General features: G+C 35.6%; 1 protein-coding gene across 2 annotated transcripts in view; it reads left to right on the top strand.

The window, feature by feature from the left end:
- The window catches only part of LOC110673981 (sodium-coupled monocarboxylate transporter 2), a 47004-nt gene that overhangs the window by 15122 nt on the left and 10263 nt on the right, over positions 1-21619 (top strand). The window contains exon 1 of one of the 2 annotated variants that reach the window (XM_021848902.1): positions 4221-5201. The exons of the other annotated variant lie outside the window; for it this stretch is intronic. Within the exon in view, the coding sequence (XP_021704594.1) occupies positions 4999-5201 (203 nt within the window). The 5' untranslated portion in view covers positions 4221-4998. Of the gene's footprint in view, positions 1-4220; positions 5202-21619 lie in introns of those variants that run through there. 2 annotated transcript variants of the gene reach the window in all.

The following is a 21619-nucleotide window of genomic DNA, read 5'->3' on the forward strand; positions in this document are numbered from 1 at the left end:
CCTTTAACAGATACGCGTATTTCGACCTCAGCTGTGATCGTGTTCTAGACTCGACTCTGTCGAAGTCGAGTATAGCACGCGACACTTAAGACAATTGAGGTATCTGTATCACATATCTGTCTAAGTATACAATTTTTAGTTGAATTAAATGGTATAGTCCTAAAGTCAGATTCCATTTACTTATGCAAAGTAAATTGTGCTATAGCTTTTGTATGAATAGAGATGGTATATTCTTTAATGAAATAGATCATCCCGGGAAATATGAAAATCCCGAGAAACAAAAAAACTGTTTCCCGGGAAATCTTCTCGGGATTGGAAACTCTTGTTAGTAGGCCTCTAAAAATCTGGAGCATTGGTGAAATTTAAACTTGTATGAATTTTCTTACGATCTGAACTATTCTCATTATCATGCTTTTTAGAAATGATGCAGAGACTTTCTCAATAGTACATAGATGAGTTAAAGACTAAAGGTGTACATATTTGCTTAAATTTCTACGTTTGAAATATTTTCAAAACCATAAATTATGTAGAATACGTAACACTTTAAATTGTATTTACTATTCAAGCAGATTCAAACATTATTTTATTTTACGTTCGAGACCACCCAAGTAACCACAAGCATTATACCGTTGCATTAATTTGGTCGAAAGTCAACATTTTTTGCATTAATAATGTTATCATGCATTTATTCAATAACTGTCAAGCAAAGATGCATTTGATTAACATTGTAAATGCTTTGTAGCATTATTTTAATATAGCATTATGCTAAACGTTTAGAGTGAATATACAGTTATGCTGTCATACAAGATTACATAACCTCATTAGACGCACTCGAATCTGTAATAAATAAGTAAGACGATCGAGCACGTTCGCACTCGCTCATTACGTTTTGTGAGATATGGAAGAATAATGAAATGACTTTCTTTCATCTCAAACCCCCATTTCATGATCTAAGTATATGTGTATTCATTCAAAATTGTTGTATTTTATCTATGAGACTCTTTTATTCATAAGGAACGAGAGGAAATGTCAATCGAGTTCTCTCCCCTGAAATCTGTTTAATGCGCTAGGGCTTTGTTTTGTGCGTTAAGTTCTGTTATTTCCTCTACGAGAAAGAATGGTGATCATATTATTTCTATTGATGTTTCATTTGGTGAGGAAAGGAAATCAATCGCCGAAGAGAATTCTTTCTATTCGTAATAACTGGGCGAATAGTAATGCTAACACACACAGTGGCTTCGTTTATAAGGAACTTTTATCCTACCTTATTACATCAGCAGCTTTAGCACAGGGCACCAACGCGCCAGGCATCCAGCACACCATCATCCTAGTTGTGGGTTCGAATCCTGATTCCAACAAAAAAAACATTGAGCTGGTAAAGAAAACCATTGAAAGGTAGTCAATGGATTTATTGTTTAGTTTATTTTTAACGCAAGCCCTAAACATACATTATGTTAAGCTAATATACATCATGAACCCTAAATATACAAACATAAATGCTTTAGTAGGGCTTGTGCATTAAAACTGCTTTACCAAGTATTGCATTAATTTGGTTGTTGTGGGGCCCTTTCCCACTTTAATTATGCTTTATAAGGCTCTTAAAGGTTATGTCACTTTAAAACAAAATCTGATAGCATTGACTGACAGCTTCTTGGTTACTTGGGCAGTTATTAACTGAGAGCTTACTATGCCAACGACCATTTTTGCATGTGTACATCGTGTGGCAGGTACGAAGATACTCTATGCCCTGGGAAGTCGAGAAAATTTCCAACCCGAAAAGATGCTCAACCCGAAAAAGTTGAAATTTAGCGTGACATAATTTGTGTACCATCCCTAAGGAAGGCCACACGATATAATGATATAGCATACTATGGAAATCCTTCATCAATATGACATTTTTGAGTGTTCAAATCGTACTTGACCATTGCTTACTACATATATATGATCCACTAACTCATCGCTTAACCCTTGGAGTTGAAAAATAAAGTGCTGGCGAGTTATTTAATTTTAAATTTGAGTTTAGGATTATCAAATATGTGATGGGATTTTCCATTTAGGGTTACTGCGTTAGTGCTTATCGATTTCAAGACACTATTTTGATCATAAGGATTGTAAGATAAGAGGTTTTTCTTGTATTTTGAACCGCCCTATTGTGCATTGTGCACTTTTTTCGGTCAAACCGGCTGTGTGACCAACAGGTGAGTCCCTCTCGTCACAATGCATCGAAATGTCTTACCACAAGGCCGTGCAAGGGCTTCTCCTATCGTGAGGCTTACCATAAACGAAGTGGATAAGCTGGTACAGATGATCGAAATTCCTATTAATAGGCGGGCACTTGAAAACAAAGGGAACAGTCCGGTTGCACTCGAAGTTGCCATCCAGCGACAAAGTAACGTGACTCAAGCGGCGAAACAAGGGCACTTTACTGCTTGAGAAAAAAAAAAAAAGAGCTCAGATGCTTGAAATTTATGAGCGCTACCAAGCGCTAATCGCACCTAATGAAGTGAAAAGCGTGAATAAGGTGAACGGAGGAAAACCATCAAGTTTTTGAAAGGTGGATCTTTGATGACTAAATTTGAATTAGTATGATGACCTATTGGTAGAGCTTTACTCTACCATCTGACTATCTATCTATCTATCGACCAGACTTGTCCAAAAGACATGAACATAATCAGCTTGGTATTTTGTTAAATCGTTATGTTACGCGCCAACTCTTACTGCATGGGTAACCAATAAGCGCTTAGATAAGCTACGAAGCAGACTATTTCAAACATTTGAATTGTTTGTGGTCCTATATCAAAGTGCTTCCAAACTCATCTAGGAGATACTTGAAGAAATTCCAAAACTAATACAAACCGAAAAACTTGAAGATTTCTTACATGACTTTGAGATAACAGCCATCTAGGTAGATCAATGAATGATTTATCTCAAGTTCTATTGTAAATTCTGATTCAGATTCAGAATTTATGGTATCAATCTATCAATCTATCAGTTTATCAATATATTTACATTTTTTCGTTTAACTTTACATAGAGTAGGTTTACCAGCCATGGCCTTAGTGGCCCAGTCAACATTTTGGTTGGTATAACTTTTGTTATACATCATTCTATATGAATCAATTCAATCGTATTGAATGCACGAAAAGGCTATAGCCTACCAAAATGGAGGCTATATGCGTACTTGGCACGACTTTTTCGGACTTTCTGCGATCAGATATACGATGCCACAAAATTTGGATGAAAATAAAAAAAATCCAGCCAGTCTCGAACACGGGACCTCTAGATCAGGAATTAGGCACCTAACCACTGTACCACCAAGGGTTCCATATCCTAAGGGTGATTATTTGCCAATATTTATACATGTTTCATGTACACATTCTTTGAGGCCCATCGTCAGCAGATAGACAAAGTTTGGATGGCAATTTTTTCTAAGTTATTGCGATTTCATACGATGCTTTCTGGATTGATATATGATCTGTCAGTTTAAATAACATAACGCGATTCTATGTTGCACTATTTACGATATGTTTTGTTGTCAACACAGATTGTCGTTTATGAATCGTATTGGGGATTTATAAACAACTTGTATTGACATTGATAACGCCTTATTTGGCATCTTGTGCGATTCTGATTTTGGACGCATGAATATGTGATTTTGGATGCAAATTCTTATACGATACGTGGTTCACTGGGGGTTCCCTATTTCGCCATACGTGATAATTTGAATATTTTCACAGTTTGACAAGTTTTGAGTGTTTTAGCAGTAAGATAAAAGAAACATCTTGATGTTAAAACATTCAAAAAATTACAAATGTAGAATTCATCAAAATTTGACATGTATATATAGTCATAACTGCTACAATTTCCCTACTTCAGTCAAAAAACATTTCTGACGAAACCAAACGTCACAGAAACTTGGTGTAGGTAAGTAAATGCAACGACATGGAGTGCAATCACCATAAAATGCTACGTCTGCGGTTACAACACTCCGATGGAGTATCACCACCGGTTACAACCGCAATACTTCCACAAGAAAATTGCACTGATAGCATTTGGTAGCCCCTTCAAAAAGTAAACAGAATACGAAATACGATACGCATCGTCAATGGATGCGTATGCTAGCATTTCTAGAGCTTCGGCAAAGAGTACCTACCTCATACGACTACGCACGGTTGCACTTCAGTTATAGAGAATCGATCCCCGAAACACCTCGGATGAACGGACGTCACATCTAAGGGTTCGTTCCTGCGAGAATAAGTAGTCGTTACCGTGGTGCCCTTGTGTAATCGGAGTTTTGACAAAAAGCTGATATAACCTTCAGTGATCGCATGTGCGTCAACAACTCTATACTCTACTCTCATTGATTGCGCGATAATCGGCAATCATCAAACGTCGAAGTTCTTCCAGTTATTTGGCTCTTCGTTGTTTTTGGAAAAGTAGTTTAACCGTTCAGAGTGATGTCCTCTGTAGTGTTGTTAAGTAGAGTTCGACAGTTATCACTTGAAGAGCATTGTTTCGAGATGTGCGTTTTGATTGCTGAACAGTCTCATCTCTTTAACAACCAATGTGAACAGTGAAGCAACGATTATTGTGAGATTCGCTCAGTATGGCACTCAGCAGGCACGCTATTCAGGAGTAACTGCAGCACAAGAAAAAAATCCAAACAGATTCCCAATTACAGTGCTGTTGTTATCACTCATTGTCGTATCAGTTAAAACCTATAGTCCGGTAGCAGTAAAAAGTGCTTGATCAGAATCGGGACGTTGATTCCGGTCTTCAGTCGCATTTCGTCGGGCAAGTGGAATCGTCCTGCGTGAATTTGGTGGGAAAGCCGGTAGTGATAGTGAAACGCACGAAAGGGTGACCAATTCAGACCCAATAACCACAACAAAGAGCCAGTGCGATGCAAGTGTGACATAGAGCCTCAATTCTTAAAACTCGCTCAGAAAAAAAAGGTTTCCGTGATACTCGAACGAAAACAGAAAAAGTTTAATCAGTCATGGTGATATTAATAACGGAGAACCCTCATGGGCAGTTCACGACCGAGGACTACACGGTCTTCGTGGTGATGCTGACCGTTTCAGCTGCCATCGGGATCTACTTTGGGTTCTTCGAGGGCAAGAAGAACAAAACCACCGAGGACTATCTGCTCGGGGGACGTAAGATGAAGGTGTTTCCCATTGCGGTGTCGTTGATCGCGAGGTGAGTGAATGGTGCACCATGGTGAGGTGACATAGTAGGATTTTTGGATATCTTAGAATGATTGAATTTTGTTTGAGTATCGAACTAACTGCGAAGTATTGTTCTGGATACTGCTGCTAAAAGCTCAAAAAATTACATGATGAAGGTTTTTTTGCATGAATTTTAGACAAGGTTCCTCTATAAACTATTTTATGGATTTCTCTTGGATGGTTCAAACAATTTTACATAAAAATTCATCCGATAATTGTACCTAATAAATCTATATTAATTTCAGATTTTATTTTTTTTCTTGCATTGCACGTAGAAAAAAATGCTGGTCGATGAATGAAACTATTACAGTAATGACCCGATTTTGTCAGCCCCCGATTTTGCCTACCCCCGATTTTAACATCCTTTTTTGACCCGTAACGCGGGTAGATCACCTTTTCGTGGTGCGTTACGGGGTAAGATCTACCAATTTGAACCCTAGTCTCATCTTGTTTGTCGGGCTAGGGTAATATGTTCTGGTAATTCAAGGATTCGCGGTACAAAGTCCTTGTTACTGGCAACATTTTATGAAAATTAATCTATTTTACCTAGCAGATGGTTAAAGACTCGGAGTTGGTCAGTCCCGAGACTATACTTGAAGCCAGGATAACAATCATGAGTATTAACTCAACAAGAACTGTTAAGCATTGGTAATTCAAGGACTCACGTGAATTCTGATTACTAAACAAATTTTCTAGCTTGATTCGTTTTTGCTGCTAGCATAAAGCTCCTTTTTTTTCTAGTATTTTCTGGGACTACCGTGAAGGCCCCATACTCTGCGCACATAAGGATTTTCAAACTTCAAACAGCTGTAATTAATTGAAAACAAAACACAATCCTCTGAAATTTTGGGAGCAAATACTTATTGATATCATGTATAAGGAAAAAATATGAAAGCTTCACTAAGTAATGATTTTTATTGCAAATTTTTAATTTTTCTCGAGGGTGTCCGTGTTTCTAACTCTGCGCACTCATTTTTGCAATGCTCCTTATTCTGCGCATTCAGGTTCCTAACTCTGCGCACTCGATACATTTTTTATAACAGTTGAAGTATTTTGCTAAAAGCATTACTAGTATTCAAACTCTGAATTAATCTTAATTTTCTTGCTTTATACGGCTTTACGTCCCCAGTGGAGCGTGGAATGTCTCTAACATAGAAGTTTATTGAGTGAAGTGAATTTTATCTTTAATTCTATCCATGATAATTACTGTTACTGAATGCCATTAAATGCAACTCTCAAAATAATCGAAATCATCATATGATTTCCAAAACATGTAATTAACTTAGTTTTCTAAAATCCATAGCAACATACAAAAAGGGTACAAACAACGTCTTTTTTGCATTCTCCCTTGGCGTGTAAAGTAAAATTAGCTTTGACTGTTTATGTATTTTCACTAGAAACTATAAAAACCAAATTTTCTTTTATTCGGTTCGGGTCCGGGTTTGAAGAAAATTAATAAGAACCTGGTTCTGGTTTGTCATATGTGAAACCCGAACATTCCTACTAAATACGAAGTATAGTTTAAGCGAAAGGGTATATCCATGGTTAATGTATTGTTCATCACTCAATTGAGAAGTATCGCCGCCCTGTATAAGCGTGACGTTATTAATGAACGATTCATATTTCAGATCAATAACAGTACTTTATTGGCGTTTCTATATAGCAAATACGATTAAACCTCGATGTTCCATTACTCGATATTGACTCATGAAACTATACAAAAAATCAAAATTATTCTATTGCATGGTTAGGGAGCATTCAAAAATTACGTCCATCGTTCAGGGAAGGAGTCTACGAAAATGTGACAATGCATCCATTAGGTACTGTTAAAATCGCGACAGGGGATTGAGGGGACGGAGTGTAAAAATCCTTAAAATATGTTGGACGTCATTTTTTAGTCTTCCCTTACTATGATGATCCCCTTAAACAATTTACCAAAGCATTTCCATTCCATATCTCGATGGTGTCGACAAGTCGATGGATCCCTTCAATATCGACCTCTAAAGGGTTGATTGTATGTTGAAAATAACGTTTTATAACTGCTGCGCATAGTAAGGGACATAGTTGAAAAATGGTTCCTTACTATGCGCACTTAAGAAGAATAAGAAAATGAAGAGAAAATGAGGTGCACTTTACCAGTGATGATTGCTCGATAAATAAACTAGTGCCTACATACTAAAAATCTGAAATATATTCTCTTTAACTTGATTCAAATGACTTAAGTGATGAGGTACTCCCTTAGCATTTTTGCTAACGGGCAGTCAATTTGGACGTTTTTCAATATTTTTAAAGCTATTTTATTTTTTATTAAAGTAATAAACGTAAATTTGTCAAGAAAATTCTTCGCGTACTTCTTTATTACTATTGTATCAATATATGGATAACAAATTTTAAACAAAAATTCAAATGATTTACCAGATTTTGGTGGATTTTGGTAAAAGTGCGCAGAGTTAGGAGCTGCGCAAAATTAGGGGCCCTCACGGTAAACTAAAAGCGAAATAAGGATGTGACTAGAGTTCCGTTGCATGGTCAAATATCAGTAGTACCGATTTGGTTCCTCAACAATTTAATCGATTATGTTTGCTAAGGTGCGCGTCTTCGCTGAGATGTAAATTTCTATGAAGGGTGTAAATAGCGGGACCTTTTCATCATAGTCGATTTTTATCAATATCTGAGGAAAAAGAGAACTGTACAGAAATCGATGCTTCATTACCTATCAATGGAAATGGAGTAATGCGACATGCACTATACACTAAGGATACGGGTAATGCCACAATAGATCTAAATACTGGTCGCAGTGGCGCATCCGAACAGAAAAAAAAACATCCTTTTTTGCCCGATTTTGTCAACCCTAAATGCAACATGGAGCTGACAAAATCGGGACATTACTGTATTACATTGGATTTCATTAGTGATCCTTTATAGAGAGATAGGCGGAAGTAAAATGGAATTATTTGGCAACAGACTAGCAGTGCTGATTTTGCTCGGCGTCGAGAATAATATTGTAACACGGACATGACTTTCTCATTGCTGAAAAGTGTATTTTGTTCTGTTATAGATCTTTGAGCTACATATCCAAACTAATAAACAGCAGAAAAAATCAACAACTAAATATCGCATTGACAAAAGTTTAAAAAAGAAAAACATTTCATTTTTTTGCTTCATGCAAAATTACTTTTACCGAAATAATTTCAAGCGGATTACATTACTCCTCAGGAAAAGTTCAAAACAAACATAACGCATGTTCGTTTGGCTCACACTTTGACAGCTCTCGCTGCTCGATTGGCTCACACTTTGACAGAAATGTCAGCTTCCGCGAATCTCTCTTATAAAGGATTACTAGATTTCATCAAACATATATTACAGTGGAATTCAGTTTTTGGCAACAAAGTCGAAATTTTCAGTTGCCAAAAACGGAACCGTGCCAAAATCGGAACCCTTTTTTCCAACTTTATTTTTCAGTAATTGTATTTTTTTAACCGTTAGTATGTTGTTACATCATCCTCATATGATCGCTTTGGAATGGTTCACTTCAAAGCAGATTTCCTTACGGTAGAACTATGCTATGAATCTACAGACCCGAAATCCCGCATAAATCCAAACCACATCAAAACCTCACTGAATATGGTCTATGGTTCACTTTCAAGCATTTCCAGTAAGGTACATTCGACCATAAGCGTACTATTGCTGGGTAATGTTTCGATTGCAACAGCTAAGGTTTTCCAAGATCCGACCATACGAACAACGGGTTATTAAGAATGTTTACCGTTTCGAAAATCATTATTCCTCAAGCAAATTTCAAACGACAACCACACCGGGAGCATACCTAGTAAGGTTGAATAATTTACCACCGGAGAATTGGAACTATTGTTGGGGTATAATCCTACAATTAAAACAAACATTAGGTAATATGGTTCATGTTGAATTTGTTTTTTTTTTTTCGTTTGAAACAAATCGAATCACAATTTAATTTGGAGCATTCGGAATTTATTTACTTTATAAGCTTATTTATTGAAACACATACCCGTTTTCAAAAATATAGCGCACATGTAGGTATAAAATCGCAAAGCGGTCGAAAGGATCCAGCTGAGCGGCATAGGGCGTTTGTCAGCGCACGGGGGGTAAATTTAGGTGCAGCATAAATGTTGTTGTCTTTTCCCGAAGCGCTTCCACGGTTGAAGCCCAGGGCGCTTCTTCCGACAGTTGGACTCAGCTTATCTGGTTCACATTTTGAACATCCGCTACTGTTGCTGCTGCTAGTGTTGTCGACATCCGCGATATTTTTCCGAGATCGGGCATTGTGTGTGATGCACATCGGTTCTAACAATGAAAGAAGAAAATTAGCATTTGTTCCACTAATATTTTACTTTAAACTTACCCGATGTGCTACTACGAAGGCTTCTGAAAGATCGATGTCCGAAATTTAAAAGATTTCGCAATAGTCAAAAGGTGAAAATTACTTAATTTTGGAGGAGATCGATGAAACGAGCGGATAAAAACAATGTGATGACAAGAATGAGCTGCTGCTATCCAGCCGTAAACCCCAGTTGGTAAAGTACCAAAAAGGTTGTAATATAGAGGAAATATTTCAACCTGGTTGGATACCATATCAGATCATTTGTAAACTATAATTGATGATGTTACAGTAATGATTGATGTTTGACGGTGATTTTACAATTACACTAAGAACACATGTGAACCATAACTGAAACGGGTAACCGTTAGCATTATGTTCGTGAAACAGTTTGTCTCGTTTAAAGAATGGTAATTTTCTATGCGGGATGTTGATTGTGAAAGACGTTCCACTTTTATCGCTTAAGTCTTCAATCAATCTTCATTAGCTCTATATATAATATTTGTATGTTTGGGCCATTTAGAAACAATAATCGCATAAGTGACCTATATCCAAGAACTGAACATTACCTCATTCCGAACAGTATCAATTTTAAAGATTAAAACTAATATTTTCGATGACTTGAAATTGATCCTCCTGTGCCGAAGTTTCGAATATTTAATTGAAAAATCATTGTTTAAAGAAGAGTGTTCGGAATTTGAAGCATCTCCAAAGGAATCCAAGGGGACCCGCATAGAATGTTAAGATCCCGATGGGAACTGACATATGCCCAGAGCTTGCTAGGGATTGTGAGCATAGAGCTTGGAATTGCTGAATATTTTCAATTTCCGATGTGGAATTCTCAAAAGTTTTTTTAGGTCTTCCTAGGCTACTGCCAGCTATTTCTAAATTTAGTTGGAAACCTATTCAGAATCCTCAAGATTTTGCAAGAAATACTCAAAATGCACAGTATCCCGTTATAAAATCATTGGACGCGGGAAACTCCTTAGAGTTTGCTTGGTACCGCGAGAATTTACGAAGCATCCGCAAAACCCAAGTATACATCCGGAGGATCCCACATAAAACCCCTTATAACCGCTAACAATCCATAGATCTCGCTCAGTATCCTCAAGTTTTTGCTTGAAATTCTCAGATGCCCCCTATAAAGACCTTGGAATCCGTTAAAAATCTTCTGATTCCAGTTTGGAAGCTGTTCAACTCATCCAAAGATCGCATAGATTGCCATAGCAATTCTTCTTGGAATTCATGTGCATACCTCCAGGAATTCACAAAAACTCTCCGAAAATTTCTCCTGGAGCTGTTTTTATTAATTTAATTTTGAAAACTAGAATTCTTTACAATATGTTTTAACAAATTTTCACGGGGGTCCGAGTAGAAGTTTTTTGAGCAATTCCTTTTTCTGGAGCTATTCCCCTATTCTTAGGGAATTCCCTGGTTATTTTTCTGTGATTCTGTAAAAAACGCTTCGGATGTGGAAAAATCTTAAAATTCGATGTAACAAATGTAATAATTTGGCTACAAAATGTAACAAATTTAAAAAATGCCTTCATCTACTCATTAACAGAAAATCAAAACTTTGTCTTAAGAACAATCTTTAGATCTTCAAACAAATTTGCAGGCCATCCAGGTTGTATGCTGTACCAATATGGTCTAGCCGTTGTAATACCAGGAAGAAAGCTTTGCCGAGGATTCAAAATAAATTTTGAAAATTAAAATCGTTGCAATCTTTTATTATTATTTATTATTTTGGTTATCCTACTAACAAATTGTATAGAATTTCTGAAAATGTGTTGTACTTTTCACTTTATTATAATTGGCCACATGAGTTCACAAATTCATGAAAAGTGAAACAAATGACTTCAATAGACATTTCGTAACGTATCATTGATGTTTCAATTTTCTACTGCATCAACCAAGCTTTTCTACATCAGTCTAATCTTCTTACATAAATAAAAATGAAGTGGTGTTTGTATGTCACGAAATGACTTGAGAACGGATGGACGTAAGTTTTTCACTGTTGCACTCGACAAGGGATGCGACGTATTCGTGTGAAGAAAAAGTTCGGGAAAGTCCCTGGAGTGTTTAGGAAAACGGGGGAAAACTATTGTGTCATTTTGTATGGTGGAAACCATGAAGTTTTACAACAGCCTACTTGATGGCAAGACGAAGCGTTTGAGAATATATTGGCCACGGTGTACATTGATAAGGGTCCCCTGCCTTTTTCCGGCTACGGCCATGTAAAATGTTCCGTTTGCTCAGATTTAGCAATTCAAAATGATTGTTTTATGCGGCCTGGCGTTTTGGCTTAGAGTGATTCGTCTTTGCCAATGATTGACAGTAAGTGCGGAGGAAGATGTTGATACATTTGCCGCAATTCCAGGGATTCGAAATGATTACAAAAATCGCATTGTTAGGTTTTGCACGTACATATATTACGAAATTATCAGATTCAATGGATCGTATCGTACACACGACCTGTCTGCATGTTTCTGCCAGATTATTCTCTGGAGGCTCGTGCATCAGAATGCTGATAAGAAAAAAAAGACTGCACGGATGATATACGACCACATGATAACTCGATTAAGCAATAAATCAAAATCAAAAGCAATTTTGTCAGATTTTAAGGTAATTGTTTATTTTAATCTTTTATTGGTCTAGAGCAGTGCTTCCCAAACTTTTTCAACTTTCGCCCCCTTGATACCAATATTTATCTGGAATATATATATGTGATTCAAATATTTTAATAAGGACAAAAAATGTCTTCGACTTGCATATCCAAAGAATCATAATACAATAACTATTATGTACATTTGAAAATATTTTTTTTTAATATCGGTAACCTGGGCTGTAATTTATAATATTGATTTTAAAAATATCTTGCGTACATTACAGGATTAAGTCGGTAAAAGTTTGGTCCAGTTTCATCTTAACAAATTTATTGCTGTGTGCGTTTGAAATGCAAATATTAAATGCGGGAACACCAAATGCGGTAAGATTTTCAACAAGGAATGCGAAATCAAAGATCGTTTTTCTTTGCTAGGTTGGCCGTGATATGGATCATGGTTGCTAAGTATCCTTTAATTAGTTTGTGTTATCGCATTTGGAACGCATTAGAGCAACATTTGCACGTCAAACGCAAACAGCAATTATGTATTCATAAGCGCCCTGTGAAAAAAATGCAAATGCAATGTTTTTCAAGCAAACGAATTTATTTTTACATAGGTACATATGTAATATTTGGGTGAACTGCAATGACTCTGTTCGCAATTGTTCGTTTTTGAAAGATCTCATCCCGTGAGTTGTGATATATCTGCTATTTCTAAAACTACTGCAATAATTTCCAGAAATTGTGAGTAATAAATGCCTGATGTTTCTAACGCCTTTCTTTATCCAATCCAAAAACCCTGAAAAAATTATAAAATTCCAGAATGTTTTTAACTCAATTATCAATTCAATTAATCAAAAGGGTGATTTTCTAACACCAAGAAATTGAACTCGCATTGAAAGTTCTGGAGATATAAATCCAACGCATCTCTGAAATTTCTTCAAATCTATTTATAAATAGATTTTTTTCTTTGGCATCGCTGGAACCCGATTTTTGTATGCTAAATTTTTCAAAATTTGTTTATAAAATAATTAAAACATTAAAAATAGTACTGTAGATTTTTTTGGATAAAAGCTGGATGCCAGAAATATTAGCTTCCAAACCTGAAAGTTCACATACAAAAAAAAACCTTATATATATTGGGCATCTACAAAATCTTGTGAATATCTCAAATGCTGGCCATTCTTAAAACTCACATGATATTTAAAAACCTCACTGAATAACATAAATATTTTATGTTTGACAATCATGTAATGTTGTCTATAATGATTTTAAAATGACCATGATTAGAGATATAACGATTTAAGGTAAAATAGTCCTGGAAATAGTTTTAACTTAGTTAACTTAAAAGTTAACCTTCAGATGTGTGTCCTCCAAAGGTTATGAGTAACTATTTTCAAATGCTCCCGTGTTAGCTTTTTCGCCCCCTTTCTGGATTTTTCGCCACCCAAATTCTGTTTCACAAATTTTCGCCTCCTTGAGCCTGAAAATCGCCCCCAGGGGGGAGATTTCGCCAACTTTGGGAATCACTGGTCTAGAGGCTAGTAGTCATTAGTTAGCCATTATTTTATTTGTCAATGTCCTATAGGATTAATTTAATTGAAAAGAATTAAAATAAAATCGACAGTGAACGCCATATTTTTTTGACATATCGGTCCATCCGAATTGTTATAAGAAACTCCTGTAAGCAATTTTAAATATACGTATTGAAACGACTATTTTGTTTTGATTGTAATTTTGGATTAATAGGGTAAAATAGATCGGGTCTTATAATCAAAAATGTTCTTATCATCGTAAAACACAACAAAATTGTTTCTAAGAAAATCAAACACAAAGATTATGGATACACGTGTCTGATCATTTGAAAGTTGTCGATTAGAATTGGACCTCGAAAAGTGTAAACTAGGCCAAACTTGAAGATCTGGAGTGAGCCCAAGTAAATCTTAATATCGAAATAGCTTCCCGTGAATCACTATTGACAACAATCGACAACCAAATGATACCCATTTTTATGGCCCACTCTCTTCAGACAGATAACGAAGCTTCAATGTTGGCGACAAATCATCGCATGTCCAGTAGGAATGAAAGCATCTTAATCTTTTGGCGACAGTGGTTTGCATTGAGACAATAAAAATGACCAATAATAATATCCATTTAATACATTCTGTTACAGAGATTTGATCCCATTACACGGCGTTTCAAAAATAACCATTTTGCGTGTCTCAAGGATCAAATTATGTGTCTCTAGTAAATTTGTGGTTTCTAAATCTGATGCCGCTCTCAGGCAAGTGCCTGCAAGTCACAATTTTGAGCTACAGGTCGTCAAAGTTGTATTAAACATTGGTTTTATTGATGTTTACATGAAATTTAAACTATGATTAATCATTTTTCTTAGTGATTTACTTCACCAAGCATGCGAATAAGGACTTCAACTTTCATTTAAGATATAGTGTTGTTAAAACTATACAATTATATTTATTATTATAATTATATTATAAATCGATTTTTTTAACATGCCTGTAGTTTCCATATAAAATTATGTGTTTCCCTTACAAGGTGTGGCCCACTTAGAATTGGAACAAACATCTTTGGTTCTTACAACGACTCTAGTGGTCCAATTTAGAAGCTGAACCGTCCATGTGTGCTCTATAACAATAATAACATCACATGACTTTTTTCGCAGCTTAATTCGAACGCACTCCTGAAAAATTCAACTTAGAAGAAAAGAGAAGGGAAAAAATTTGCGCACAAAAATTTGAAAAAAAAACCGTCTTGATCAGGAATAGAAATTGCAAAAGTGTTTGGTTTTTCAATAAATACTGTGTGGCTCGTACTGAATAAGTACGAAGTAACTATTTTGACTGATCGCAAGCAACAAAGGAAGCGTGGGGCAATTATTGTGCACTAGAGATGGGCAAAACGGCTCATTTCAATGAACGGATCCGAACCGAATCACTCATTTTAGTGTACCGGATCTTTTGAACCGTTCAGTGGCACAGCGGTTCGCAAAAGAAGAGCGAACTGAACCGAGCGAACGGAAAAAGAGCGATTCACTCCCTGTTGCGCGACATGCGTCGTTCCTTTCGTATCTTTCTCTCTCTCTCATTCTTCGTACATTCTTCCCCAGAAACTCACTGTACACTCGGTCGATTTCCCCTATCCGAACCAAATTGAAGAAGCAAAAAATGTGTTTGCCATTCCAGTGGCCATTTTTTCTCTCTATCTTACACGTGGGCGGAGCAAAATGTTTGTCTATGCTGAGAGCGCAGAGAGCACGGTGCAGCATAAAACGCTTTGCTTGCATGTGTGGCGTGGTGCACAAAGCAATGTACGTGCCAAGCGTTATAACGTTATATATAATGAAGCCGAGAAACGAACAAAGGAGAATAGGGGAAAAAATCGGTTCGTTCTTTTTCCAGGTCACTTTTTATCTGATCCGTGCTGATCAAATGAACCGACTCTCGCCAAAAAAGAGCCACATATCACTCGTTCTTTTGAGTGATGGGATGGACTTGTCAAGAATATGGATGAAAATAGTGTGCGCAATTTAATTAACTGTTTTGCTGGAAAAATCCGACAATTTCTTGTAAAAGGGGATGAATATTTTTTCCTTATTTTTACTTTCAAGCTTTCAAGCAATGCAACTTTTGAGTTAAAACAGAATTCATTTTTGTTGAATCATATCCAAATTATTCCAATTTGTTGATGTTCTAATTCTAAATGCGCCACACCTTATGGAAAAATACATCAATTACACCTTGAAACGTGTTGAAAGTGGTCTATCGCAAGTTTTCGCAAAATAATTTGTACCCTACTTGAAAGCTCTTGTTCTTAGCTTTCGAGTGATTTTATTCCCATCGCAGGGATTGGCGGGCTTAATGTCTTAGGGTACTTTTATAAAAAAATAATATGTTTTTTGAACAATTTTAACTTTAATTCACTTTGTATGAATTTAATGAAATTTTTTTTTTTCAACTCAGGTGTACTTTATGTATACACAAACAACTTCTCTGAAGATACTATTGCGGCTTGAGCTTTCTATAAATTCATAAATAGCTTGTGAAAGATGGATCGCAAATATTAATTTTCTTGAAAAAGCACGGTCCACTTAAAGAGCTGTATAAAATTCAAAATCCAATAAATCTGCTTCAAACTGCCTCACACTTTGGATTATTCTGCTTCGCCTTTTTCAATGATTGACAGTAAGTAAGAAGGAAGTTGTTGACATATTTGTCCCGATTCTATGGATTCCAAATGATTGAAATCGAAATGAAATATCGCATTGTTAGGTTAGAGGTAAGCACCATTGCTTCGTTTTAGGTTATATTCTTACGCCAACACTGATACTATTGCAAAACTGGTACTACACGTACACTAACACAAGCAAACTTGTTAGTTGCAAAAATTGATTAATTTCAAAATTGTTTTCCATCATTCAAAAATCCATTGTATCTCTGTCTAAAATCGAATTCTATTAGTTTTTTCGACACATGGTGAGCATTTCAGTTCTATTTGAATGAATCACAATGAAAAATATGTGATTTTTATAAATAAATACAGATATATTGTAAATGGTACACTTACTCCTACTTTTTAATGAGGTGGGGTAAGTGGATCAAGTATTATTATCATTTATTGAAAAACTGCTTTCGAGAATTTTAATAAGTTTTAATATTCGCAAATGTTGTTTTCCTTTATTTTTTTCATTCCCAGCTTAAATTTGTCAAATTGACCATAGAGAATTTGAATTAATCAACCTAAAAGTTTTTTTAACCTTTCTGGTATATAAAAATAAATAAAATAATAATAATTTCAAAACTCACACAAAACTTTTCGTGGTTTATCTAAGCTGAGTTGCAAAAGTGCTAAATATACTAATTCTCCAATTGAAAACATATTGTCGACCATATAAATTATTCTAGACAGATGATACAAACGTATTCAAACCATGGTGGGGCAAGTGGATCATTTGGCGCAAATTTTTAAGTCCCTCATACTCAATACATAACAATCAGAAAAATCGAAATAATCAGTGATTTTAAGTATATTAGTCCCTCATTTGTTATCCACAGAAAAAAGTTTGAATTACATTATTCACGTTAGCTGTACATAACAATGAAGTTGACTATTGATTTTTCTGTATCAACTTACCCCACGGTACCTTACATTACGAAATTATCAGATATTCAATGGATCGCACACACGACATCTCTGCATGTTTCTGACACATTATTTTCTGGAGGCCCGTGCATCAGAGCACTGATAAGAAAAAAAAAAGTCTGCACGGATGATTTACGACCATATGATAGCTCGATTAAGCAATAAATCAAAATCGAAAGCAATTTTGTCAGATTTTAAGACCCCCCATCAATTGTTTGGTACAATCTCTTATTGGTCCAGAGGCTAGTAGTTTAATTTCTATATCCTATAGGATAGTTGAATTTGATTAAAAAGAATTAAAATAAAATCGACAGTGAACGCCATTTTTGCATATTTTGACATATCGGTTCATCCGAATTGCTATAAGAAACACCTGTAAGCAATTTTTTATATACGTATTGACAGGACAATTTTGTTTTGATTGAAATTTAGGATGAACAGTTCAAGTTTGCTCTGCTCTTATAACCAAAAATGTTCTAAGAATCGTAAAAAAACTAAATTGTTACTAAAAAAATCAAACACAAAGATACTGGATACACGTGTCTGATCATTTGAAAGATGTCAATTGTAATTGGTCATTGTAAACTAAGCCAAATTTGAAGATCTGGAGTGGGCGCAATCAAATCCTACCTATCGAAAGAGCTTCCCGTGAATCATCCTTGACAACAATCGACAACCAATTGATACCCATTTTTATGGCCCACTCTCTTCAGAAAGATAACGAGGCTTCAATGCTTATAACAAATTATCATGTCCAGTTGGAATGAAAGCATCTTATTCTTTTGGCGACAGTGGTTTGCATTGAGACAATAAAAATGGCGAATAATAACATCAATCTAATACATTTTGTTACAGGAATTCCCATTACATAGAGTTACAAAAATAATCATTTTGCGTGTCTCACGGATCAAATTATGTGTCTCTAGTCAATTTGGGGTTGCTAAATCTGATGTCGTTCTCAGAAATGTTCATGCACGTCACAATTGTGAGCTACAGGTCGTCGAAGTTGTATTGAACATTGGTTTTATTGGTGTCCAGCCATTTGGCCGAATGTCGTTTGGTCGAACGCCATTTGGCCGAATGCCATCTGGCCGAACGGGTCACTTGGCCGAATGCCATTTGGCCGAATTATGAACAAAAAATAATCCAATTGCTACAACACTGATGTGTAGGAATCCTGTGTAGGAAGAGTGGTCCAATAACTGTGATAGAATGGGACGTCATGTTTGTTGAAAATGAACGACTTGTGAATTCAGGATGAAGTTGTAAACTTCACACCGTTCAAGACTCTATATAAGCTGATGATTGATTCGTTTCTGGGTTATCAACAGTGTACTTGAGTTTAAGACGATTTTCAATTATTTTAGCCGAAATTTTTCCTATTTTTTTATTTCTTTAAATCATCGGCAGTTCTTTGTGGTTATAATAATCTAACGATTATTTGCATTACATTTGCTTATGTTTTCATTGAAGTTTTTCATTCTTTGTCAAAAGACTGTTCTTTCCAGAGAAACGTATTGCTTATAATAATTGGCAATGATTTTGCTTAAATTTTAATTTGGGATTTAACATTATTTAAATCATCGGCAGTTCTTCGTAGTTATTCTAATATAACGATTGTTTGCATTACTCTTGCTTATATTTTCATATGAGATTTTTCCTTCTCTTTACCAAAGGCTGTTCTTTCATAATTATTGGAACTAAGGCGTTAATTATAAACGTTCATAGAGTCTTATTCAAAACAGCACAAGGGTTATTAGAAATGTTATTCTCTTTCAAAATTAAGATTGCAACGTGTGAACTGAGGTCTGCACCGTTGCTTGCGTGATGCCGTAAATCAAATGACTCGGCGTACACTCACGTCAAAGAAGCTAACTGTTTCTCCGTTGTCAAAAGAATAAGCCAATATTTCGTGTTTGCTAGAACTATGAAATAATTTACTAAGTACGATACTTGGGGAACAGCAACCGGTCATTCAGAAGGACGAGTAAGTAAGTAAGTAAGTAAGTAAGTAAGTTGTTCCAGTTACTGTCAAAAGTTGATTACAATCGCAATGAGAAAACCTCTACTGCCAGCTGTTGCCGCTAGTAGAAAATTGAATAGTTGCTTACATTAAGGATTCTAGCTCTGACTGTTTATCAGTGGCGTAGCTAGGGTTTTGGGGGCCCGGAGCGGAGATAGATATGGGGCCCCTCAAATAGAGGTTTGCTAAATATGCCTTATTAGCTTACACATACCTACATATTTTTGTCAAAAACGTTTAATATTTAAAATAAAAACGTGATTTAAAGGTCAAACTATGTTCTGCTAGTAAAAATTAATCCATACGAGGACTTAGCCAGGAAGTCCGTCAGGAAGTAGTTTTTAATGTTATGTCTGTTTTTGATGTTTTGGAAGTAGTTTTTGAATATATCTATGAAGCAATTGCTGCATAAGTTCCTATAAATTTATGTTTTAAAGGATGTTTGAAGGAATTCTTGGATAACTTTCTGTTATGATGTACGGTATTTAATAGTTTGCTTACGGTCATACCTAGACGAACGCTTTGAAGGCTCGTGGAAAAATATCTCAATTTATTGGATAACACAGCATAACAAAAATGACATGTTTGCGTGTCTCAAGAACCAAATTATGTGTCTCTAGTAGATTTGGGGCTGCTGAATCTGATGTCGTTCTCAGAAATTTTCCAGCACGTCACAATTTTTAGCTACAGGTCGCCAAAGTTGTACAAAACACTGCTTTTATTAATGTTTACATGAAATTTAAAGTACAATTTATCATACTTTTTTGTAATCTAATCCACCAAACATGCAAAATAGAACTTGAACTTCATTTCAGACATAATTTGATTGAAATTGCGCGATTAAATTTCGATTAAACCGATTTTTTCAACATGCTTGCAGTCTCCATACAAAATTCTTCGTTTCTTCTATACGGCAAAATACAACAATTCTCAAAACCATCAAAAAATAACTTTTCCGTATCGAAAATAATACAAACTTTAATGATAAGTATTGTTATACACATAAAGTTTGAATTCAGTGGCAAATTAAGCCAATATATTACCTTACAAGCTGGGAAACTTGCATGCAAGTTGGTTGAAATAGTCATTTTTTGCATTTTCAACAGTCAATATCTCAAAAACTGGACGTGCTATGATATTTCCGAAACCGGCAATGGATTCAGCAACCCTTAATTAAGTGAATAGCGGTATTTTGGTGCTAGAGACAAAAACGTGTTCCGCAGTGTAATAGGCGATGGAACGGCTCTATTTTAGTATTGCGCAAATATTTTTTTTTGTGGTTTTCGATGCAGGTCTAGGAGGCAATCAAGATGAAATGTTTGATGTTATTATTGATATTATTTTATGAGGAATCCCAGCGAAACTCATAGAGGTATCCTGAGATAAAATTTTGGAATATACCTTAAAAACATGCAAGAAATCTTCTGATCTTCTTTTCTTGAACTCTGTCAAAATTCCAGAAATGTATGTATTCTTTTTTTTATTTTGGCGAAACTCCTTATAACAGAAGTCTTGTAAGAATATATAACAAAAATCTAGAAGAAACTGGTAGAATCGCTTTGAAGTTTCTGGGAATATTACTGCTTTTATCACTTGAAGAACTCATTGTAGGAATAGGGCCGGATTAACAAATGTGGGTGCCCAGGGACCAGAGTCTTGTGGGGGCCTTTAAAAAAAACATTTCCTATAGAATATTTGATTGATTAAAGTTTTGATGATAATTGGTAGAACGAGATAAAAAATGGGGAATATAGCACGGAAATCTCGTATTACATTAATGTTTTAGAAAAAGTTCTAATCACCAGAAGTTACACGGATAAAAATCTGATCCCCAAATCATGATTTACAAATCACGAAATTCATAAATTGCTTAGGTCATAATATCAGGATCACAAATCATGGTTCCTGGAGTCATAATCATGATTCTTCATAAGCGTAACATCCAGTGTGAAAACACTAAGCGGTTCACTTTGCTTCAACTCATTCGTATCGATCACTCTTTATTTAAGATGACGAAGAGGTTGGGTGGTAGAGTAGGTGGCTTACAATCGGAAGGTTATTGGCTCGAATCTCAGTGTATGCTATTTTTTTTATTATTTTTATTTTGTCGATCATAAACGGATGCGCGACTTAGCATTGTTGGCATTTGAATCATGATTCCGAGCAATCAGCAATTAAAACCTTACGCGTGTGTTGCGTTACGGCAATCTGACTCATGATATCATGAGTCCAAATCATAGTGTATTT

The sequence above is a fragment of the Aedes aegypti genome, chromosome 3 (assembly GCF_002204515.2).
Source record: "Aedes aegypti strain LVP_AGWG chromosome 3, AaegL5.0 Primary Assembly, whole genome shotgun sequence".
Classification (NCBI taxonomy): domain Eukaryota; kingdom Metazoa; phylum Arthropoda; class Insecta; order Diptera; family Culicidae; genus Aedes; species Aedes aegypti.